General features: G+C 36.3%; 1 protein-coding gene across 3 annotated transcripts; it reads left to right on the forward strand.

The window, feature by feature from the left end:
• Positions 1-83: 83 nt before the first annotated feature.
• LOC140146778 (uncharacterized) lies at positions 84-25797 on the forward strand. Of its 3 annotated transcripts, none has more exons than XM_072168676.1 (17): positions 84-253; positions 1944-2328; positions 2922-3108; positions 8166-8255; positions 9551-9622; positions 10086-10144; positions 11403-11455; positions 12381-12523; positions 13812-13898; positions 14590-14661; positions 16143-16204; positions 18494-18617; positions 20149-20231; positions 21725-21840; positions 22483-22564; positions 23354-23518; positions 25380-25797. In XM_072168676.1, exons 2-17 carry the CDS (start codon positions 1973-1975, stop codon positions 25426-25428), a joined length of 1800 nt encoding a protein of 599 aa, XP_072024777.1. In that variant the 5' UTR covers positions 84-253; positions 1944-1972; the 3' UTR covers positions 25429-25797. The 3 variants fall into 3 exon arrangements, with proteins under 3 accessions (XP_072024777.1, XP_072024760.1, XP_072024770.1); XM_072168659.1 differs by having other exon boundaries at positions 84-206; XM_072168669.1 differs by having other exon boundaries at positions 84-194.

The following is a 25797-nucleotide window of genomic DNA, read 5'->3' on the forward strand; positions in this document are numbered from 1 at the left end:
TAATAGTGCAGGCTATACAGTGCCCGTGCGTGCGTATGGACTGTTATTAATAGATTGAGTCTAATTCATTGTTTCCGGTTGAATGTCAAAGGTCGTAGTTAGAGTACACAAACTTCGCTCAAAAAATTGTAATTGACGGCTGATTTATACTGAAGAATTCTCGTTTTGTGTGTGTCCATTCCCACTGCAAATGGGTAACACTCGTTGTATGTTGTTTGCATTTTCTTTCTCGTGAAATATTCTTGGAAAAAATGTAAATTTACTTCACCATTATGATATTTAATGTAGGGCAGTTGTAGGCTTTTGTGTAAGCTTACTTCATATCATCATTAAACAATCATGATAATTGGTACGATCTTTTCATTTCATGCTTTAGACCATCCTCGCTATCATGGCTTTTCTGTCGGTCGGACATCCAGGCATAAACCGGCTGACATTAATAGCACTGGAGTGAAATTGAAAACAACATTCGCATTCACTTAACTCTGTAGAGTTATTAATTTTTTATTACTTCTGTGGTCCGGATACGCGCTGGTGAATTGCGATCGTGTAGAAGTGACAAGGTCGCCTACTACGCGCCGCGCCACGGCAACGACCAATGGGTCAACCGGCTTGTTGTCAAGTGCATTGATCAGCCAATCAGCGTGATTGTTTATTTCTTCTGTGTGTGTACGCTCGTCTACGCTTGGGCGCGCACAGCTTGGTTGGACCACGGAAGTAATAAAAAATTAACTTAAGTGTATCATTAAGTGTTGCTCACGCATGCAATACATAGTATTGCAGCGTGGTAAAGACTAAAGCGAGTCTCTCTCGCAACTATAAAGTAATGGTCGTTTTTTAATCTGTTCAAAATGTGACATGTACACCAAATATAGTAGGTATATGCCAGGCAAACCTTAATTAACACATTTGCTAGTCAGCCAAAGTCGCCTAGAACACAATACATTTACATAGAAATGAACCTGTAGAGTCAAGGAAACCTACATATATGTTGTCTATACTTCACTTGACCCAAATATATGATTTTTTATGGTGATGAGACACTCGCACATGGAATTTTAGAGAGATTTTGATAGCAGTTCCACATAGAAATTTTGCTATCATCATGATTTTTGATGAAAGTCAATCTTTGACAAGATGTACCTTTGCTACGGAAAGTGCTACAGTATGACAAAAAGGTTTTCAGTTTTGGCTTTCTTTACTCAAGCACTTTAATTTGATATATAAAATGATGCAGTTTGATGGCAAATTTGAATTCACCTGGCATATACCTAAATATAGCCCCCGAAATCTACATCTACCGAAATGGTCTACTTTTAGCGTACTTCAACTCCGAAACAGTTTAGTCAATCTTAAAAATGTGACAACCCTTTGCTTACCTTTGGACGAATTTGTAGCAGTCTCCGTGTCGAAGAATGCCCGGTACTTGCCCGGTACAAACATAGAAATGGCCACATTGCTTCAGTCCCGTTAATGAATATTTCTTCCGTACTCACATGGGCGTCACAATGATAGTCTCCTACACAACCAGATTGTGGCGGTCTGACGCACGTCGATCCTAACAAACCTGTGATAGCCACAAACAGTCTGGTCTGAGACTAATTTTATACACACGTATGCGATGACGTATCAGCCAATCGTAAGTCTCGTTCATGTCCGTTGAGCTGCACTGCTCATGCGTCATGCCGATCAGTGGCAAGCGACATGAAAGTATGAAACCAGCATTAGAGCCGCCATTTTGACATGTGCGTTCTTCTCGTGAGTTTTTAAACATTATTACCATTGTGCGATGTTGTTTCGTTGACTATGAAAAGAAAAAATCATAATTCAGAGACCGGTATCAGATTTCAGAATTAGGAGTTCTGCTGAACTGATATTGTATATAGTGCTTGCAAAAGTACTTCTTTCAAATTATTTGTCTTTGTTTGGTTGTGTACTTTCAGTTGAAATGTAAAACACACAGATCTACAATATGGCCAGCAAACAATCAGCAAAACAAGATGAAAGAAATGCAAAACTATCACACGGTCAACCCAAATTGGCACCACCACCATCACAAAATACTTCCAGAAAACACTCCGCAGGGAGAATGGTAAGGGCATCATCAAATACAAAAGCAGCAACTCCAGGGAACTCAAGAACACATAGCGGACAGGGAAGAAATAGACCTACTCAGATGAATAATAATAATAACACTACTAGTGAGACATCTAGAATGGGGAAATCTGGTAGTGCTGGGAGGATGAAGAGTAACCATGGTAACACCGGACCAAGTAGGATAATGACTAATGGAAGCAGTCGTCAAAGAAGTGCTGACAAAACCAAAAGGTAGTATGGACTTTTATAGTGAACTTCTGAGTCATGCTTTTTCAAATCATTATGGTGGGTTGGAGGAGATCATGATCATTTTTTTAGCAGTGCTTGTCCTCAAATATTAAGACTAATAAAGTTGACATACCAGGGAATGGTATATGTTCTATAAAGGAGACCCCAAGGCTTGATATGTTGGCAGTAACTCAAGAACTGCAAGACCTATGGAAATATAAATATGATTATTTATCTTCCTTGACTCATTTGCTATAAGATCAAAGTATTTTACTATAAAAATGCCATACCACTGGCCTTTAAGTTCTACCATTTCTTTGTATTAATTGCAAGTTTGCACCTCCCTTAAATAGGAATAACCACTTTATAACCCTCTGTGGCTCGAAGACACTGTCTTTGAAGCTATTTCTAAACCATGAAGCTCCATGGTTGTATATAAACACCTCCATTGTTTGAATGCAGCAAACACGCATAAATTAAATTTTCTAATGAAACAGTATGTAAGATGCAAAGTTTTTCAAAATTACCCACAATTATCTTAAGTTTCTTCATCAACTCATACGTTGATAGACAAACATGTATTTTTTCTCTTCTAGGCAAGGATCCGGCTCTTCCAGACAGACTCCTCCAAAATCCAAAGACAACCTTAGTCCAGATCTGCAATTTGATGAAGATGATGTTGACTTGGATGATGAACAACCAGTCCAATTTCTTGATGTTACTAGTAATACCAATACTACCAGATATAGTGAAAATGGTGGAACTATTTACCCTAAAACCATTGTAAGAATATAATGTTACCATATTCAATCTATTTAGCACCTTTATTTAGTAGCACTACTACCTGGTGCTGAACGGATCTGTAAATGCTATTGTCCATTTTGCTTCCTCAAGATAGTGACATCAGTACTTCTTGTACGGATTTATCACCTTTGATCCCGCGTGTAAACATGCCAGGTTTTTTTTTAGTCAACATGTGTAATTTAATACTACACAAACTGCATCACGTACTGATGTCACTCTCTCTCTCGAGGAAACCAAATAGACTATTACAATAGTAATATGATGTCTTACATGCATTTTGCTGTGTGTCAAATCTAATGGCAGGTTCACTGCAGGAGCAATGTGCCACTGCAACAAAACACTGAGAAGAAGGTAGCCTGGAATAAAGCAAATCATTTTGAGCGGCAAACTTAGAATCACAGTGGAGAACTGAATAGGCATAATAAATTTTATTTATTTATTTATTTATTTATTTTATTTTATTTTATTTATTTTTATTTATTTATTAGACTCTATACACTGGAGATTGCACAATATCATAATAACAGTTAAATATAAAATAGCAAAATACATTCTGAAAAGATTACATTAATATACATGTTTAAAATACAATTAATACCAGTGCAGAGAATGGGACGAACAGGTGCGTATCACCTCTAAGACCATCCCACCTCAAGACCAAAAATAAGCCGCCCATGCCCAGTCCCTCCCCTTTAAGTAGACCTGCACATAGTGCAGCTACATGAAGAAAACCACGTGCACGCATTGTTGGCTTCAAATTTGAATCAAATTTTGAGTTTAAAAAAGAACCGCATTAGTTTTAAAAATAGAAAAAGATAAAGAAGACCTAGTACTAGGAGGAAGCCGATTCCACAAAGATACAATGCGGTTGAAAAAAGATGACTTGAATGCCTCAGTCCTACAAAAAGGAACCTTAAGAAGAAGAGGAGCAGTAGATGATCTAGTGGTGGGATGCCCTTGTCCAGACCCAGAGTTGCAAAATTTGACATATTTGTCAATGTCCAGGTCATACACACCTGTAATACACTTAAAAAACAATGAAAGGTCAAGCTGTTCCCTACGCATTGTAAGAGGGAGCAAGTTCAATTGGCACAAGCGCTCCCGATAGTCCAGATCAGGATAGTGCATAATGAATTTGGTAGCTCGCCTCTGGACACCTTCCAGGCACTCAACATTGTGTCTGGAGGTACCACTCCAGAGGCAGCTACCAAACTCAAGATCACTCCTGATCAGGGCTAGATACAGGGCTTTGGTGACTTTCACAGGTGCGTTAAAACCTACAGTGCGCTTAATCAGACCCAATTTTCTATTGCACTTTTTGACTACATTGTTGATATGAGTATTCCAGTCTAGTTTTGAAGATATTTCAATACCAAGATCTTTAATGGATTTAACAGAACTAAGTTTAATGTTGTTCATGAAATAGTCAAAATGAAATGGTTTTCGTTTTCTGGTGACCGAAATAACTTGACACTTGGAGGGATGAAAATTTAACTCCCAGGTGCTGCTCCAATCAACAAGTGCATTGAGATCATTCTGGAGCAATTGGCAATCATTTAAACTGTCAATATTCAAAAACATTTAGCATCATCAGCAAAAGGGCAACTTTGGTATTCTTGGCAACACTGGGCAAGACATTGCTATTTAACACCATGACGAGGTGCCCCAAGATGGATCCCTGCGGGACACCGAAAACCACAGGCAGCCAGTCAGAGTAAGTACCATCCACAACAACTCGTTGGCGTCTGCCTGTCAGGTAAGCTCTAAACCAACAAATAAGATCGGAATGGAAACCAAAAGAACTGAGTTTGTGAACAAGGAGGTCATGAAAGCACGCTATCAAAAGCTTTGGAAAAATCCAAATACACCATATCGACTTGCCCAGAGTTGTCAAGAACAGAGTTAATGTCATGGAATACCTCAATAAGCTGAGTAGCTGTGGAGCGGCCCTTAATAAACCCATGTTGGAGATGGTAAATCTGGTCTTTGACTACAGGAAAAATAATATCAAAAATGGCACGCTCCATAACCTTACCACAAATACATAGTAATGAGACAGGTCTATAGTTACTGGCTTGCTGTTTGTCAGATTTCTTAAACACAGGGACAACGTTAGCATCAAGCCACTGGCTGGGGAGTTTACCCTCTGCTAGAGATACATTAAAGATATAACATAAAGGATATGCGATTTGATGGCAGCATTCTTTAAGCACTCTAGGTGACAATCCATCCGGACCAATAGCCTTTGATACATCAAGCTTTTTAAGGATTTTAAGCACCTTATCTTCCTGAATTACTGTAGTACCCAAAAGATCATGGTGACGGATGGAAACTGTAGGAAGACTAGCACGGACCCTAGGTTGAGTAAAAACAGAGAAGAAATAGTTATTGAAAAGTGTGGCTTTCTCACTGGGAGTGGAAGCTGACGTGCCATTGTGACTCACAAACTGAGGCAAGGATTTAGATCTCGTTTTGGATCGATAAAAAAGACCAAAAGCGCTTTGGGTTGTCAGACAGCGTTGAACTAAACCCGGCAATGTAATCATCATACTTGCGTGAGATCAGGTTTTTGAGACGATTGCGCAATTTCCTAAATTTGGCCCAGTGGTTAGCCAAATCACTTTTCTTTGCACGTTTCCACGCAGTGTATTTCTTTTTCTGTAGATGCCGAACCTCTGAGTCAATCCAGGCAGGACTTGTGCTGTCTTTTACTTTGACCTTAGGTATATTCCTGTCAAGGATGGAAACAAAAATATGAATAAAGTTAGACCATGCGGAATTGATGTCAATGGCATTATAAACCTCAGAAAAATCAACACAATTCAGCTCAGCTCTAATTTTGTCAAAATTTGCCTTCTTGAAATTGTAAACATGCCTGCTTATTGGTTTTAAGCGAACAACTTTGGTTTTTATAGTAAATTCCAAAAGCTTGTGATCAGTTTGAAAAAATTCACAAGAGGTTACAACATCAGACAGTTTATCAGGCGTGTTTGAAAAAATAAGATCCAAAATGTTATCACAGTCAACCCGAGATGGAATAAAATTGACTTGGGTGAGACAATATGAATTCACGGAGTCAAGAAATTGACTCTCAGCATCAGATATATTTAAATTGTTTCTACAGCCATCTATCTTTGGCAAATTAAAATCACCAAAGACATGAATAATGTCAAAACAATCAGAAACACGAGATAAAGTAAAATGGAATCTGTTTGCAAAAAGATCAAGTTTGTAGTCCTGTGAGCGATAACATAAAATCAAGGCCATCTTCTTTGATCTGTTAGGTCTTAATTCAACAACAATTATTTCAGCATCAGATGGCTCAAGATCAATCCTCCGAAGAGACATGACAGATTTGTTTACACTACAGATTACACCACCACCACGACATTTCTTTTTGTCAGGTATTCTATCCTTACGATACAGTATGTAGTCTGGGTGGGAAACCTCAGCGTCAAGAATATTATCATTCAGCCATGATTCTGTGACGAGGACGATATCAAAATCTTTTTACACAGAATAAAACCATAATCTCTTAATTTATTGCACTTTTTGTTGACAGTCTTAACACTCCTTGTGTTTATATACAGAGTTTTCAGTTCATTGTTTGAATCTGGACCAGGGTTTAGTTCGATATCACCACTGATTATGATCAAATTGACCCGAAAGGTTGCACAAGAATTTGAGTAGTACTGTAAAGGAGCTGTAAGTTTCTGTTTCTGGAAGTTCGGCATAGACTGGTATACTGCTTGAAAATCTGTTGTCCAATAGCCAATGTCGTGACTAGTATTGAAGTTGGTAGTAACAGTTGTTGATGTTGAAATGACAAGCAGTGTGATGGCGGCGAAATACATGGTGAAAAAATGGAACATGCTCACCTTAATAGACTGAAGATTCAAGAGCTTGACAGTTAGGGATGTCAGCCAGCAATTGTAGAACAACTGGTTTCAGCTCCAAGTCTGGTCTGGACCCAAAGTACTGAAGGAAGCTTAAGCTTACAGCAAATGGTGCAGAATTCGGCAGGTGTAATTTCACAAGTGCAAAATACAATTTTAGCTATCAAAATGCAACTTGCAATTCACATGACAGTTGGCATACATGTGTAATAATGGTATAAACACCCTAATTTGGTTTTAAAACTTTAGCTTCTGAATAAAAATAGTGAAAAATATTGAAAAAACAGGAGCAGTGAAAAAACAAGTCATCCTCCTTCAAGCATCTCAGAAAAAAAATAAAGAATTATTTTGGTCATTGTATTTTTTTAATTCTATTAAATTCTTTTGCTTATTATAATGCTTTTAAGCATTATAATAAGCAAAAAGAATTTAAAATTAAAATTTGTAATTTGTTTTTATTATCTACCTTTGTTATAGAAAAATAATGTTGCAATGTAAGATTTTATATAAACTGTTGAATTTAGTAAATCCAGTAAAGTACTGTACCTTTAAGACCAGCAGCATTTTATTTATATAAAATAAAAGCAGCAACTCAAGAGTAACACCATAACAAAATGTTTAAAGCCATAATGTACAATTTCATCAAATTCTAATTTTGTTAATAATTCATTATTCAAAATGTTTAAATAATATTAGTAATAACTGCCGGGAAGGGTTGCTGTCCATTTAAAGCTGAAATAACAAGGAAAAGTGAAAGAATTCCCACTGGTTATTTATGACCATTTAACATGCAGTTCTTTGGGAGAACATTAAGTCATAATAAAAAAAAATGATGACTTTATGTCGAACTTTGCTGACCTACAGAGACAACAAATTTGGTCGATTCCATTTAGGTGCAAATATTACAAATATGCAAAAAATCAGGTTTGAAAAAAATTAACCAATTTCATAAGATCATACATTATGGCTTTAATTCAAATCCTTTATGTTGTATGATAAATTTGTTTGATAAAAAGGGGGGGGAATGTAGACATCATGAGTTCACTCATGCCTTTTGGCTGCCATATGCATTGTTGTAATAAACCTTGAATAATAATAATAATAATAATAATAATATAATATACTTTTTTCCTCTTACAGTTAGAACAGTGCCAAGAAAAGCAATACAACAAAGTGTATGAAATTGATCTCCATGCTTCCAAAATAACAAAGATTAACAACTTGGAAAAGGTAAATGTGAAGAAATACATAGGGCTATTCCATTTAAAACCCACACTACCCCTGCCGAAGATTTAGCTAAAGTCTTCCAAAGAGGGAGTATGAGTTTCAAATAGAATAGACATTTGGGTAACTTCCATTTGAAATACTCACTCCAGTTGTGGAAGATATAGGTAAAGTAATAATACAGGGGGAGTATGGGTTTCAAAATGATTAACCTAGACCAAATACATTTGAAAAACATACTCCCTCTATGGAAGATATTTCCAAAATCTTCCACAGGGGTAGTGTGGATTTTAAATGGAATAGCCCAATTGCTATTACCTAAGTGCAATCGGGTTTTATGTACAATTGCAGCCTTTTGTTATAAAAATTGTAGCACTGTTAAAGTCTGAGGGTAGAAGGGCGTAATCTCAAACCCAGTGTCTCATGCGATAACATTTCTAACAAATTTTGATTCCTCTATAAATACAACTTGATTACACTTACACGACACTCTACCCTTCATGGTCCCTTATTTTAAGCAGACAGAACATCTAGATCCAAAATCAGTACCATTTGTAATGCGACCAAGCTGTCTGATTTCGATCAAAATAAAAAAATTCAGTTATCAATTTCATTATATGAGCCATTTTCAGAGCTGTATTTTGCTGAAAACTACATTATTCCAGAAATGGCCATTTTACTGTTGCTCAGAACAATAAAATACAAAGGAAGTTTAATACTATTATTGGCTATTTCTCAAAATCAATATTCGTGACATCCCACTTATTTTGCTTGATCACATCACATTTTAGTGATGTTGTTTTGTTCAGGATGTGTGCTTTATTAAAAACTCGTTTATGGCGATAGGCCTATCATGATGGTCATTGATAAACAGTGAATTGGTTATATCTTCTTACCTCAAGCATAAGTTCCAAATGTTGGTGACAATTTAGTTTTGTTGGATGTGATTATAAATTTGGCTTTGGTGTTGACATAATAACACAGGAAATTGTTTTATCAGGAGGAGAAAAGAAATCAGAAAATAACCTGTACATTAAACTTAGGTTATCTTAACTGTACTGAACAATTGGCAGTTGGTATCGGCACAATTACATTAAAAGCTTGTTCGTGACAGTGACAGTGGACCAGCACAACCAAAGGCACAGGACAAGACTGAAAGACATATTTTATAAACACAAAGTAAGCATTTATCAAACCAGTAGAATTTCACCAGAACTATAGGATGCAAGATGTAATGTGTTTTCAGGCTACATGTTTACCAAAAATAAAGGAAGCTAATAGCTTTTATTTCTTTTCAACAGTTCACCTGTCTACGAGTGTTAGATCTGTCTAGTAACCACATAAGAAGGATAGAGAATTTGGATGCTAATAAGGTAAGCTTATAAATTAATATTAAGGGTCAGAGTTGATTGGAGTATCTAGCCTGAGTGAGAATTACCAACTAATTTGGTTCCCTAACATGCTCCCTTTTGACCCATTGACACTACACTTGCTGGCAGAAAAAATGATGCTTGTTAATATTTTGAGAGTGCACATTGTGTAAATACAGAAATGGGCCGATTGGCTGATTCAATCGTTTTACAATCATAACAAAAAAGCAATAATCTGATCGGGCAATTATACGTCAAAGCATTGCTGGTCGGTGCAGAGAGGCACTCATGAATGGAACACAATTTACACAAAACTCAGTATATGTTGCTAAAATCAGATCAAATCAGATTCAAATGAATGGACCAACGTTTCAATTGAAGTCTCAACTTTATGCTTCAAACTACTTATTCCATTCAATTCAAATTTTCTCTCATTGTTTTATTATTGTTCTCTTTTCATCAATAGGAAATGAAGGAGCTGAAGCTGTATGATAATGCCATCACTGAAATAAGTCATTTAGAAAGGTATGTTTAGTTACGTAACTTGTGTATTATTAAAAAAAAAAAAAAATTAAAAAATGCTCACATTTTTGTCAGAATAATTTCACATCATCAGCGGTGTGATACTGGTGAATGACTGATGTATGACATTTACTTCTTGACATCCTTTGGAAGGTGTATCTAAGAGTAGGGCTAGTCTCTTTCTTGATGAAAATCACCTCTCTCACTTTTATTAGCAATGTTTTTCCTTGTCGGCTCTGCAGATCACTTCAACGTTGTCAGTGTCAGCATGTCCTGTGCGTTTGTGGTGCTCTGCTATAATTGCTGATATGTTTGTGGCGGTGTTGGCAGTATGTTCTTTATGTCACACTTCTAAAACTAGCATTATATCTCCAATGTATACTCTGTCGCAATCTCCACAGGGAAAAATCTGGAGTTGTGTATTTGCAATACACAACTCCAGATTTTTCATCTTTTGATGTTTATTTTTGGGGGCAACAAGTACTTGACAGAGGGATTGATGGGGTTTGATTTTTTTGTAGTTATGTTCTGTAGCAAATTAATCAGAATCATGTATTCATATGATTAAGGTCATTGTGGCATGTCATTTACAAACTATACTAAAATGCAGTAAACCTTGACGAGCGCGTATTATAAGGATACATCGCATATTTACTACGTTAGACGCACTTGTCTCTGATTGGCTGCTAAGGCGATATTTTGTTGCCGAGTGGAAATTTATGAATGAACTGTGCGCCGTACGCGTTGTTAGCGCCGAATTTGCAACATCACGGTAGTCGCGCTCGTCAAAGGTTTGCTGCATTTGACTATAGGATTGAAATAGTTGTGTGAGTGTAAAAACATGTGAAATTGAGGTAACCCCATGAGAACTACCTGCCGATTGGCCAAAAAGAAGTTTTCATTATCAGTTGGCCCAATCAGCAACATTGTTAGAATAATTTCACCATGCAAAAAAATTGGGGTGAATTATTTGCAAAGCTCATTCTGATTGGTGATTAAAGTGAAAATATCATGTAATTGACCAATCAGAGGCAATGTTAGATCGGCAGGTAGTGCTCAGGGGTTGAATGCATTCTTTGTGCAGTATAAGCAGCACAGTGTAATATGTTAATTTTCACTGTTTCATTTCTGGTGAACAAAATCCACTCCAACTTTGACATTTAGGTTCATATGTCACCAAGCTTCTTCAACAGTTTTCGGATCATTTAAATGTACCTTATATTTAATCATACTTTTTATTGTATTTATTGTATTTATATAGTACCAAAGAACTGTGCACACTTCAGTTACAACACAATAGAATTAAGCAAATAGGTAAGTGACCAAATGTATGCTTTGATCAGCTGGTAATCGGCGGGAATTATTAGGCTTTTACCACTTCGCCGAAAAGTAGACCCACTTTAAGAGTGACAAAGTTGATTTGCCTGGTCTATATTTTGTGTGCTAAAGAAAGTACACAAAGTATAGGACTTCTAGCTGGCAAGATGTCACAAGACAATTCTCCAAATAAAATATATTGATATTAATCTGTGATGTTATAAGGCCTGCCGATTACGAGCTGATCAAACTATAGTTGCATGATATTGTCCAGGCTGTGGCCCAATCCCTCAATGCATCCCTCATTTGGTGACATTTTCAGAAGTTCAATATTTTGAAAATGTGGACAAAGTGATAAGTATCCTGGAAATTAAAAAAATTGTAGTCCATAAAAACAGAGGGCCTGTCTATTATTTTAATTAATTAATTAAAAATTTTTGTAACATATATGAGGGGCAAATTTAATGAAAAATCCATACAGGTTTGAACTTTGCTTTGAGAAGCTAGAAAATGTTGAATATAGTAGAATAGGCTTCTTCAAAATGACTGACCATGTCCAAAATCATGCAATGTCATGTGTGTTCAATTTTACATGCACAGATAAATATATGCCTTTTTTTCCTTCTTGGTAAGAATCCTTATTATGGATCTTCATTAGGCTGCTAATTGGAGGCTGCTGTAAAGAAAGTGGACTGTACTTTTGCCTGGCCCTTTGCAATGATATGTTAAATTTGTTTTATTTACTGAAGAAAGAAAAATAAATAAACGTTTCTATAGACCGCATCTAAATACGATAGGGCCCAGAAGATTACAAACACTTCCAATCATCTTGATAATTTCTTCTCTATTAATTTCTAATATCACAGTATGATGACTTAATTATAAACACTATGGAAATATATATTTTCCCCCTGTTTTCTAGGGAAGGGATTGTCATACCTAAGAAAACTATCTGTTTTAAGATTAGACAGCAATAAACTGAGCAAGATAGATTCAAGAGAGATGGCACCGTGTGGACAACTGACATACCTAGATATCAGCAGTAATAGCATAGATAATCTAGCAGTAAGTATGCCGCATACAAACTACATATGTTCCCGCAAAGCTGAAATTGGACAGCAGAATCCAGCCACTATAATGAAAGACAAAGATAAAAAGACTAGTTTGCGTCTGACGTCACTGTCAATCAAATTCTCTACGCTCCTTGATTGGCTAATAGCGCGTATAAGGAAGGTCGATTCATCTGGCTGGTGCCGATCGGAGAAAAGGAATAGCAGTGACTGGCGAAAAATACGTACTCTTACAAGGCAAAAAGCATCTTTTCTAGGCATTGTTGACATGGTGCCTTCACCGAAGAAAGTTTCCTACTATTAAGACCTAACTTTTGAGATGGTTTGTATGTTTGATGGTGCAAAATTAACAATAAGTTTTACCGCCGTGTTCAGCAACTCATATCATCACAACACTTGTAAACAAACCGTGCTCGGAGTTTGATTGACAGATGACGTCAGACGCAAACTAGTCTTTTTATCTTTGTCTTTCATTATAGGACACATGGGATATATTGCTAAATTGTAGTTGCAATTTCATTATGACTATAATAAGGATTACAAGGCTTCAATGCACTAAAAAATTAAATTGCCCCGATATTGTGTCCCTTACTACCTTTGATAGGCATTGTTACAGTTGCATATATTTGAACAACACAGACGTAAAGTACCCAGATGGCTATATAGATACAACTTGGCAACAACAGAGCTAAGTGATTTCTACATTAAGCATTGAAATCGAACATCTGTTTTAGAAAAGCAATATCCCTGGTTGGTTCATTGCAATATGTGGAAGTATATCAGTGATAATTCACGTGTCAAGTATAACCAATTAGCTTTTGTACCTTGACGGAACCAGCAGGAGTTTATTGGTTTCCTTATTGAAAGAAATGGTAACTTTTAGTCATAGGTTAGGTTATTAATGAGTTATAAAAACTTCTATTTGGGAAGTGAGGTGCAGTAGGTGAAGATATAATGATTAATTGACAAGCCTAGATAGGTGTATTTAAAGGAGTATTTCGTGATCCTAGCATCCTCTTTTTATGACATTTTTCAGTAGATAAAAAAAAAAAAGCTTATTCCCAAAATGTCAGTTGATTACACTGCTCCATAGGCCACTGTTGTAATTTCGTTCTGGTATACCAGAACAAAATTCAAATTTGACAATATTTTTGCTAAACGACTTAATCTGCAAGAAATTTTTGGTACATAAACAATATTTTGCCAGAGGTTTCCAGTGGTATGCATAGGATAAACCTTTTCTTCATTTTTATTTGTTTTTTATATTTGTTTGTTTTATGTAGCCTTTGAATTGTTTGTCATCACTGGAGGAACTCCATGCAACACACAACCAATTGAAATCAATAGCAGATCTCAGTAGATGTAGAAAGGTGAGATTAAACCAAACTACCAACTGTGTTTGCCAAAAGATGGTGCTTTCATGAATGGTAGCACTAAATATTGATAAAGATGAAAGTTATGAATGATGTCAGGTGTACATGGTAAATGAGCGAATACGAATGAGCTTGTGAATCAATAATTATTTAGGGAGGCTGTGTGGTGTTACTTGTAGGTACTAGCAAGTTTGTGAATGGAGTACTGTACAGTTTGTGATTTTGATTGACTGCAATTTGGCCGGTGGGCCACGATGTTATTTTTAATAAAATTGAATTGAATTATTTCCCTATGGTTACCTTTCTCTCCTGTCAATTACAGCTAAGGGTTACAACAAGATCATTTTAAACAGAATCCTTTTTACTTTAAAAGGATGGGTACTTTGTGATCCGTAGCCTCATCCCCCACTTATTCCAAACAAGTTTATACCAATAGAAACCTATCTAGTACTACATGTTTGTATGCAGATTCAATTTGTATTCAACACAGAGTAGTCTATTAACATATTTCAGTTATTTGGATATTAAATTGCAAGCATTTAATATCCGAATAACTGAAATTTTGTGTGGGTATCTATTGAACCATACCCCAAAACCTGAATAACAAATTACTCCTTTAAAATGCATTTTAGCTGATTTACTTTCAATAAGACAGGTCAATTAATTTGTTTGTTTGTTTATTTTGCAGCTTCAAGAAGTTGATGTTTCTTACAATCAAGTAACAGATATAAGTGGTTTGAAGAATTTACCCCATCTCACAGTAAGTTGTAGTATTCATGCATATACTGAGGTAGAATTATATAACAAATATAATAATTATTATAAATGTATTCAAAAGTCTATCAAAATAAGAATTGCTGCCACATTACTGACAAGTGTACAATATGTAAGAATTTGCTCATTTGTTTTTGGGCATATCTCTACTACATTCTCCAGGCATGTCGACAAGGTAGCGATAGCCCCTGGATCTGTAAGCATACACGCAGAGGGCCAAAAGTTATCCGTTGAAAGAAATAATGCCTTCTGGTTTTCCAAGATGGTGTAAAAGTATAATCATGCTTATTGGTAGAGTTTAAACCGATACACACAACTAAAATTGTTCACTTACGTGAGCTTTCGACACGACGACTCTGTCTCTTTTTCAAACTGATGGTGATTGGGTTACTGATCTGGGTTGTCACATGACATCGCATCATGACGAGCTGGCGATGTCATGTGACAAAACAGGTTCATAGACCGGAGGTAGCTGGTGGCGGCCTTTGTCCTTGTTGTATAATCATGCTTTGTAAGCATTTCCTAAATACAGTGCTTAACTTTGATGTCGCTATATTTTGAACCATCAATTTTTCCAGCGCTGGGCATGGGTCTGCATTCAGCGGCTAGCGTACAGACTATGACACATTTTGTTAAATTCTTTCACCAATATATTGATATTTAGCATCAAGTATGCAATTTCTCTCGTTCATATGATAAATTTAGGGATTCAATCATGTTTCACCGTTGTTCATCACCGTTTAACAACGATGTGGTCACGTCGTCTGCGTGGTTTACTTGCGCGAGGGCAGCTTTAGCTGCCAAAGACAAGTAGACGAAAACGCGCCGGACGCTAGTTGTTACTCGGTGATGAACAACGGTGAAACATGATTGAATCCCTTTCAACAACGAAAAGAAGCTAAAGATCGTATAATTTAAGATTATTTCACGAGGAAATATCAGTTAATCATTGTCACTAAGTCTTACAAAAACTTCGATGATCTCTCTGTTAATATCAGCAATAAAACTACATAATAAAACGGCAAAGTTTAGCCGCTACCTGAAAAATACTGAATTCAACTTGTAAGCTTGCATACGCACAAAGGTTCCAGGCATGACAAATTTTACGCACTCTCGCGTAACGCGTAGTCTCGCTCGCGTTCGCTTATACGCTACAGTAAAAGTGTGGATTCATCACGGATTAACAACGGTTGGCTCCTGTACAAAGGTATAGGAGGAGTTGTTGAAATAATCATAACCCTTGTAAGCAAATGATTTAATTTTGAGGCCGGGTTTAGTAATATGTGGCATTTACAATTGAAATTTGTCAACATTCAACTCATTTTGCCTGTTTGCATTTCATTTGATATTAGTCAATATTGCAACAGTAAATCAATATCAGTAAAAAAGAAAGGTTCTTTATATGTTTGAAGAATTCAAACAGAAACTTAACAATTGTTACACTGATCATTTCCGTTCTCTCAACAGGTATTAAGCGTGTCTAATAATCTTCTCAACACATCTTGCTTGAAGGCAGTTGGAAAATTAAAGTAAGTCTTCTACATAAAACTGATAAACAGTAAAAGAGTTTTCAGTGGGTCTAGTCAAAACTGATTATGGAAGATTATGTTGGCACAGATTAAAATTTGTTTACCAGTACAACATTTACTTACTTGAGAACTCTAGCTTCAAATTTGCACAAGATAGTTACGCTTTTGACGCTAAAGTATGTTGCTGTCATTTTTCGGTCAGTAAGCGTTGACATTTTTTGCCACAGATTGTTGCACAGCCGCCATCATCGGCGCTGTGCATTGTTTTTACCGCGTTCTTCTTTCTTCTTTCTTTCTTCTGTCAACATCATAATCAGCCATCGTAGCCACATGCTTTCAGGCATGTTGACCATACTTGGTCAGTAGAACTGTTTGGTGGTGCCATAGATGTCACATGATCAACTTCCGGTCAAATGTCATCCACTTCCGGTCAATGGCCAAAATTTGGATTTTCACTAAAAATGCTACTCCTCCCACATATTACATAGCACCGTGACGTCACTTACACACATGCATCATCTATAGCCAGTGTCTAAAAGTTGTTAACAGAATTGGGATCAAAGGTCATTAAGGGGTCACTTCCGGTAGTCTGAAAAATTTGTAAAAAATATTCAAAAAATCACTGTCTTTACAAATTACATAGCAGAGAGTCGCCATTAGCACATGCATCGCTACTAGCTAGGGTCTTTAGGATGCCTACAGTTTTGGGGTCAAAGGTCATTAAGGTGTTACTTCCGGTCAAAAACCAAAATCATCAAAAAAGTTTAAAATTTTTTTATCTCAAAATGTAAACAGACCAGAGTAATATAATCATCATACATGAATTAGTGTTACCTAATGTATGTATGGTATTTTTATTTTTGGGGTCAAAGGTCATTAAGGGGTCACTTGCTGTTTTTAGCTAAATAACTTTAAGAATTTTTATCTCGACAACTAAACATAATAGAATTTTTAAATCAATATTGGAACAATGCATTTTGTCGGTGTACATAAGGTTTTTTTTTTTTTTTTGAGGTCAAAGGTCATTAAGGGGGTCAAAAGGTCAATCATAAATTTAAAAAAAATTAAAATCCATGTATAAGTTCGATTAAGCTGAAATTCACCAGGAATATTCCTTATGACATCCTAAGCACTATGTAATATTTTATGGGTCAAAGGTAATTAAGGGATCACTTCCGGTTCTCACAGATTCATTTGTCACTGCTGGCTGTGCATCCTCGCGGTCGCAGGCGAACGCAATCAGATCTCGTTATTTATTCTGTTAATGTTGAAATTTTGTTGAAAGTTATTTTGATGAGTCAACTGTATCTTTTGAGTAAAGATTGCTTATTTTGAACAGTCCAAAATTTTGTTTAGCAACATTTTTGATGTGATCGCCTGTTGTAATCGGCTGTGTTTATTTCTGAACTTCCATTGCTTTACATGGTGTCATGCTTCAGCAAATCCAACTAGATTTTGAATGCATTGGTATCTAGCCTCGAAGCTATCGGTGAGCAAATTCATTGGCTAGACTTCTTGAGCAAATCATCTGTAGATCACAATAAGAATATTGCCCTTTCACACAGTTTTATAACAACTGGAATTACTTGAAATAAAGATATGCTGAAGTTTGACCGGATAGCAGAGTTAATGAGCAATTAAGAACGATAGGTTTGCATATTGAAGTAAAGCAATATTGTAACATTTGCTGAAAAGGACACCCTTAATGTTTTTCAAAATTCCGATTTTAGACAATTGTAATGTACTTTAATAAACTAACATACATTTGTACCCTACAAAAATCAAGGCTTTAGGTGCAGTTTTTGTGACAAAATCTGAGATTTTGAATAAAATGACAGATGACATTATTTAATTCAAATGACAAATATTAGTCAAACATGTCACAATGTTCATAACACCTTACGTACCTGGTGTATGGCACGTTCATAACGCATTAAGACAACCAACCCAAGTCGCAACCAACGAAGTGACACACATTGGCGACATCAGTCATGGAATTATATAGCAGTTTTCTATGTTTTACTTCATTTGTTTGGCTCAAAATTAAAAGGAGACATATCTGACAGTAAAAACTAACATTTTGTGAAAAAGAAATACAAATCTATTTTTAGATTGGTTAAAATCCATCCTGATCATAACTCAAAGATATTCATTCATCCTGATGCTAATACTAGTCTAACACATCTAAACCCTATGGCAATAGACAGCTCTTATGCTTAGGTACTAATTAAATGTCATCAATTAAAAAAACATACATTATGTTGCCTTGTTTTGTTTTTATTTTTTCAGATGTCTGCAGACATTAGACATATCTCATAATAGGTTATCAGATGTCGATTCCATACCTATGCAGTTCCCATCATTAGAGGTTCTAAATATTACTTACAATAACATCAGTAAATGGAACACAATGGTAAGTTCCTGCATGTATCACTTAAGATTCAAAGTAAAATAAAAACCAATAATACATTGACCCATATGTCAGCTGTAAAAAGTTGTCTTAGCTAGAAATTAGCTCTGTACGTGATGTTAATCAAACTGCTCATTCAAATTTGATCTTGCAAACATTACACATGCACCCACTGCCTACTGTGGATCAGCAACATGTTTTGCTATGGCATTCACTTAAGAATTTGATCTACTACTTTGAAAGTTGGAATAAAATGTATAACATGCAGCTGTAAAAATACTTTATTTGCACCTGACAAAGGCATTAACTTTACCCATCTAAAACCCCAGTTCATAATGACTGGTGGAGTAGTAGCTAGCTAAAACAATGGCTTTGTTATTTGTGCATGTAACTGAAGAGCAATGTTATTGTGGTTACAAATTTACGGCTGGAAATATGCTTATTCTGAGAACCTTTGAAAAATAGCACATTCCCTCGTTCACTCATATGATAGACCAGTATGAGTGATGCATTATTAGACCAAGCTAGTTGAATAGTGACTATCAATGTAGTCAATGACTTACTGTGACATAAAGTAAAGATGGGTATGGTATATAGAAAATAGTTACCATGTTACCTTCCAAAGCACAGTTGCACAAGTTACAGTATGTATTTGAAATAGATTGTTAAAAGCCTATAGACCTTTTTCTCAGACGTCACCAATCAATCGATATTGGGGTCCAGCATTCGAGTCATCAGCACCCAAAAGCAAATACATGCTGGCGCTATGCTAGCGATCAACTTTATGCGCCACGCTAGGCGTCCTGCACGGAATTGCCAGCTCGCAGTACGCGTTTCATTCGTCACAGTGTAAAAGTAAACAAGAATGTTAAACAAAACAAAGATTAATTTTCAAATAGCATGACGGGTTTTCCGTATCTTTTGTTTTTTGTGGTATCAAAACAATCTGAAACAAAGGTAACCAGTATAGAGTTCCATTTAAAAAATTATTTTATGGAAGCTAAAGTGAAAGATGACAGAACAGAGGAGAAAATACGCAGTATTTGGTGGGCATGTGGGAAACGCACGTGTTGTTTGTTTACATCTGAGACCCCAATATCGATTAGGTGACGTCATCAGAAATATTTTGTCAAACTCCACCACCAAACAATGTACAATTGTATAGGTCGATCTGATCACAATATCATGTCTATTGCATAAATCATGATTATAACTTGTTTTAAAAGTGTAATTTGCTATTCTCTATGTCTAATGCTATAGCATCGTACCATGCTGAATTCAACAGCATTGGAAAGATAAAATGTGTAAATGGACATTCTTTTAAAATAAAAGAATGTCCATACTATTAATACTAGAATTTCTATTTTGATGTCTGTTTTTGCCTTTATCAAATTGCTTTCACATTTGGAATTTATCTGCTTCAGGAGCACATCTATGCTTTTTCCAAAAATGCAAAAAATCTGAATTTTTATGACAAATCACTGAATCATTGTAAATAACTACGCTTTATGATTTTCTCCCCAATTTATTGCAGTGTTCATTGAGTAAGTGTGAGAACTTGTCAGAACTGTTTGCATCAGGCAACCCATTCTGTAAAGACAATGGAGAAAAACCCAAGTAAGAAAACTGATTTTGATGATATGCACACGCATATTGAAGTATATTTGTATGATTCTTAAACCTATGGTACTACAGCAATAATATCATAACCTTTTAAGTGAAGGCCCAAAATTGAATGATTAATTGGCATCTTAATTCTAGTATGCCCCAAAATGTTGGCATGAAGCATTTTGCATGTGTAATTTGATAGCAAAGCATGCGCCATTGTCTATATGGTTTATTTGAAGCGATGATGTCATTACTTTGTTGCAGTTACTTTGTGTGTGTACAGATGCAGTGCCTTTGATCATGGGTGTAAACACACCAGTTCGAGTTAACTTACGAAATTTAATACTGCACCAACTGGAGCATGTATTTACGTAACTGTCTCAAGGAAACCAACTTGAGGCTGTAGGAATCAAAATTTGCTGCATGCAAACTATTCGCAAACATCCAAAGTCCCCATGCTTTGTATGCTGTGAATTCTCGCATATTCATGAGGGCTGATGGTATTTGTCTAACAAACACGCCAGCATTGTGTATATGATAGAGTGTTGCGCTTCATCACGTTTACGTGAAAGACATTAAAAATATGTGGTATGTGCGTAGCAGTTTCGTCTGACACACTTTAGGGAATGATCACCCCTCATTAACAGGTGATACTGGGATGTTTGCGAAAAGTGTGCAGTAGTCTGTATAAGAAACACTATAGTGTATCACATTATTGTCAATAAGTATATCAGTATTAATGGTTGAATACGCTGGCGAAGTTACGTAATAATCGGATTAACTACCATAGCAATAGGTGAAAACAATTTTTGAATATACCGCGCTCCACTGATACCGGCACGCGGTACCTCTTCATTGAACCATATCAAGCTGATTACTTGCACCTGTAAGATTAGTATCTTTGAAAAGACCAGTATTGTATTCAATCTATGATTGCAGACATACACAGGTGATGAGTGTAACCTGCTTTTACTAAGTTGTAGTGCAGCGTGATTTGTTCAATTTTGTTTTCACCTATTGCTATGGTAAATAATCCGATTAATTACGTAACTTCGCCAGCGTATACTGCAATCATATTAAAGACAATCACCATTGTTGGTAGGTTTTGTTATCTTGTTCAGCTCTATTTATGTAAGCATGTAATATTACATGGTTTGCAGATGAACAGAGAGTGAATACCCAATGTAGTAAAATGTATATGCAGTGATGTAAGTCTTTTGGAATTCTGAAATGGGGCAATTTACAGAATTGGATGATGAAATGTTTTTAAAAAGCCAAGTATTTGATCATAAAAAGAGCAGACAACTTTTTAAAGGGTATCATTTTTCCCCAGACAAGCCCCCATAAATGCCGCATGCGGCCAACTGTCCAAGGGCCAGGTTGATTGTCAGAAAATGGATCTTTTACCCACTTACACCCCTGCTTGTGTGACCATACCAGAGGAGATAACAGACCCGAAAGTGTATTTTGATCCTTACATATAGCACTTTTATATTTTACAGCTACCACAGTGAATTACAAACAGTAATTCCATCTTTGGAGATTCTAGATGGTGCTAATGTCAAGAAAAGTACAGCGCACTCTGCACCTGTTATGAGGCCCATGTCAGCAGCAAGCAGTAAGAAAACACTTTTCAATAAACTTTTTAAGGGGGTACTACACCCCTGTGGTAAATTTGTGACTATTTTTGCATTTTTCTCAAAAATTAATAACACATCGGTAACAAAAGTTATGTATATTATTGGGGCAAGGAATCCAATTACTACACTGAAATTTCAGTGAATCACTACAAGCGGTTCAGTAAATATGAGAGGAAATGACGTACAGCCTAGCGGTACCTCATTTTCTATCACAAGTATCGAACCGCTTGTCTTGGGTCACTGAAATTCCAGTGTAGTAATTGAATTCCTTGCCCCTATAATATACATAACTTTTGTTACCAATGTGTTATTAATTTTTGAGAAAAATGCAAAAATAGTCACAAATTTACCACACGGGTGTAGTACCCCCTTAAGAGAGCGTGAATGACAGTGAAAATGACTAACATATTAAAGTGGCACATTTTTTACATCATTAGTGTAGTGTGATGCAAGCTCATCAAATTATTTGAAAGTAGATAAATTATCACTTGAGTTGTATTTATAATGTAAAGTAGACTATTCCATTATGAGAATGGAAAGTTTAGTGTACAACATGGTATTGTCCAATATCATTTTCTAGATTACCTGATAAGTGAGATTTATTTTGTTTTTCTTTTCAGTTCTTAGTGCAAGGCAAGTTGAGAATCAACTGAGGACAGTGGAACGGGACCTAGCTGATTTTGGAGCTAATCTCGCAGCAATGTAGGTGTATGATTGTCCAAAAGTTTCATCTGTTGGTAAAAACTATCATAAAACTTTAATTCAACTTTTAAAACAAAATTGGTATATATTTTGTGCATAACATAAAGGCTTCCAATATAATTATGCTATAGGTAAATCCATATATTTCAAAGATCAAATTATTTACCTCCCAGCAAACCAAATATGTATGATAACTTGTCCTGTTTGCGTTTGTTTTGGTTTTCAAAGAGCTTTATTGGATTGTGATAATTATTGACAAGAATAACTTTTGTTTAAAAACAAGCAGGCAAAACTGTGCTCCTTTCACTGTCAATGGGAACCAACTTTTTCAAAACTTTTATGGTGGCAATGATCCAACACTTTTGTTTATTGTTTATTTCTTCTTTACCCTGGGTCCATAATCAGAGGTACATTTAAGTATCCGTCTGTACTCCCATATGGCCCAGCATAGAGTGGAGTGAAGCAGTGTCACTTCCAAGAGTTGTGTAAAACTTTGTTGCTGTCTCAAGCAGTTGATCATTAATAAAGCGTTGAATTGTTTAGCATGTTTAGTGTGTGTGTTGCTTCAATTTAAGTCAAGCTTCTTAACACCACAAGCAGAAGCACTTGAACTTGCTAACTCTGGATAGTAGATAAATGAATCCAAAGTGACAATACTCTCATATGTTTTCTGTCAGTAGGATTTCAGAAACAAAATCATGTGCTACAATAAATCAATCAGTTACCATATCCAATTAACCTTCATTCCATCTCATCTAGAGTACGCATTTCATTTTATTTTTCTAAAAGATTTGAGAGTGCCAGAACAACTGTTGGTTCCTTACCATCAGAAGCTCCCAGTCCACGACCTGATTCCAGACCATTTGGGGTTCCTAGTTCACGACCAACAAGCCATTTAAGCATTAGGAGTGTATCATCTGTAGGAGATTCCAGACCAGTTAGCAGATGTAGCAGGTAAGATTGGGAACCAACCAAGTGATACAGATGGTCAACCATTTACACTGTCTTTCAGAAAAGAACAGCACTCTCTTGATCTGATCGATGCGCAGGGTTTTATGTTCCCTTCATGAGCACCGCCCTGTGCCGTCCAACACTAATGCTGGTTTCATACTTTTTGCCGCTTGCCGCTGAGCGGCGTGATGCTTCATCATGCCGCTTGCACTTGTCTGCAAGCGGAGCGGCACACTGGTGTGCTCAGCACCGCTCCAAAATCGTATATTTTGTTCTCATACGTCAGAGCGGCACCGCTCCGAGTTGACTTGAATTCAACTCCCAGCGGTGCTGCCGCCCCGGCAAAGCAGTGGAGTGATCGATATATCGGCTTGTCGCTGGTCACCGCTAGCGTTTCTGGTGCAACTGCGCAGTGAAGTAAAATCAAGCGGCATGAAAGTATGAAACCAGCATTAGACGCGTAATAGGCTAATCAGATTACTGGTCTGTTGTTATGATTATGAGGCATTTTTATTAGCCAAGCAGAACCCCACTTCTGTGAGAATTTACAGGTGGGTATTTTGCTGGTGACCATGATAGCATGGCTTCTTTTGCATAAACAGCCTTACACAGGTCTGTGACAGAACCATGTGCTGTATGTTCCAAAATGCATTTCAAATTTCAAACTTGGGTTAAATGATTAACTTGGTCACAACTACGTAGCATTAGTTTGCAAGATTCTTGGGTTAAAAGCTGACACACAAAAATAGCTCGCAAGTTTTCAGTTACTTAACAGTAACATTGGCTGCCTGAAAGTTAAGTCATTCATGCTTTAAACATGTACATGCAGCTAGTAATATTCAATCTTTCATCATTATTCTTATTTTGCGTTTTAGAGATACAATCAAATCCATTGTTCTTTCAACTCTGTGGATAAAGATTTCTGAATAAATTGTGAAATGTGCCATTTTGTGGGCATCATGGATCCAATGCATAAACTTTGTTTGTAGGTGACAGTTAGCTTTAATATGCTTACTCAAGTATAAAAATATACTTTCAGCCAAGGTCTTACTATTTGAAATGAAAATTATTGATAATGTGCCATGTCAAAGTGGCTTTGGCTGAATCTATTATGATTCGGTCTTAGGTGATACACCAGGTGACCAAATGTTAATTTGGTATTTCTCTTATTAATTCTATTATAGCTAAAATAATGGTTTCTCGATCATGAGAGCTCAATAGGCACGCAATGATAATTGCGTCGGCGTACAACGCCTACCACACACGCTTTGGGTAGCGCTGCATTTCCTGTGCATGCACAATCGATCGCGCTATCTTGTCATTCCACTAAACTTGCGACATTACGCAGTGCACGCAGTACATTCATACTCTCATAATTGAGAAACTATTATTTTAGCTATACCTCCATTTCCCCATTAATCTGTCTACACACATCATATTCAGGCGCATTATTCGCATGATGTGCAGCAATTGCAATTGATAAGCAAACATATTATACATAGAGCATTACACATGGTTATGCATCAAATTGGTGGATACGTGTATGCACTCTACCTTAATGTTAACAACAAAATATTTGGGTAAAATTGATATTTTCTCTTTAAATTACACTATTTTGCTTTAATTGAATAGAAATGATAAAAGGTATTACAGTATAGTATCCTTAACATGTACACTCATATAATGTGCAGTAAACATGTTTAAATGATGGGTTTGGCTGCGCCTCCCCCATTATTTACATTTTACTGTCTCGGACAACATTTGGGTGTAAAGGATACTACTTTACCCATTATTTCCTTTAAAATAATTAGCATTAATAATTATGAGCAGACATTTTACCTCATTATCATTGCTTCATTTACAGCCGCCGTAGAATAGCAGATGCAAAAGCCTTTGCAGCAACATATTCTTGAAGAATGAAGATGGGAACAATAAAACAGGAGGGCTGAGCTTCATGGTAACCAGTTACGGGATAACAAATATTTCATTGGTTTCTATATTTAGTTATATCCCAACTATATCCCATATCTGAGCAGCTTGGACAAAGATAAGACCTGAAGATTATGATCAGGGATCCATTTCACTACCATTTACGACGTTCCATAAGTCTCAAAATCCATCATAACTTACGACACATCGTGAAATCAATTTTGCTCAAATCTAGTAACAGGTATTTAGTGCAGGAACTCTTCACAAAGATTTGACTACAGTAGAAATTTCATTTGAATGAACACAGCTGCCATCAGCGTGACGATTTTGTGCGATGAATGCCCGTGTGCGAC

Source organism: Amphiura filiformis, chromosome 1 (assembly GCF_039555335.1).
Source record: "Amphiura filiformis chromosome 1, Afil_fr2py, whole genome shotgun sequence".
Lineage (NCBI taxonomy): Eukaryota > Metazoa > Echinodermata > Ophiuroidea > Amphilepidida > Amphiuridae > Amphiura > Amphiura filiformis.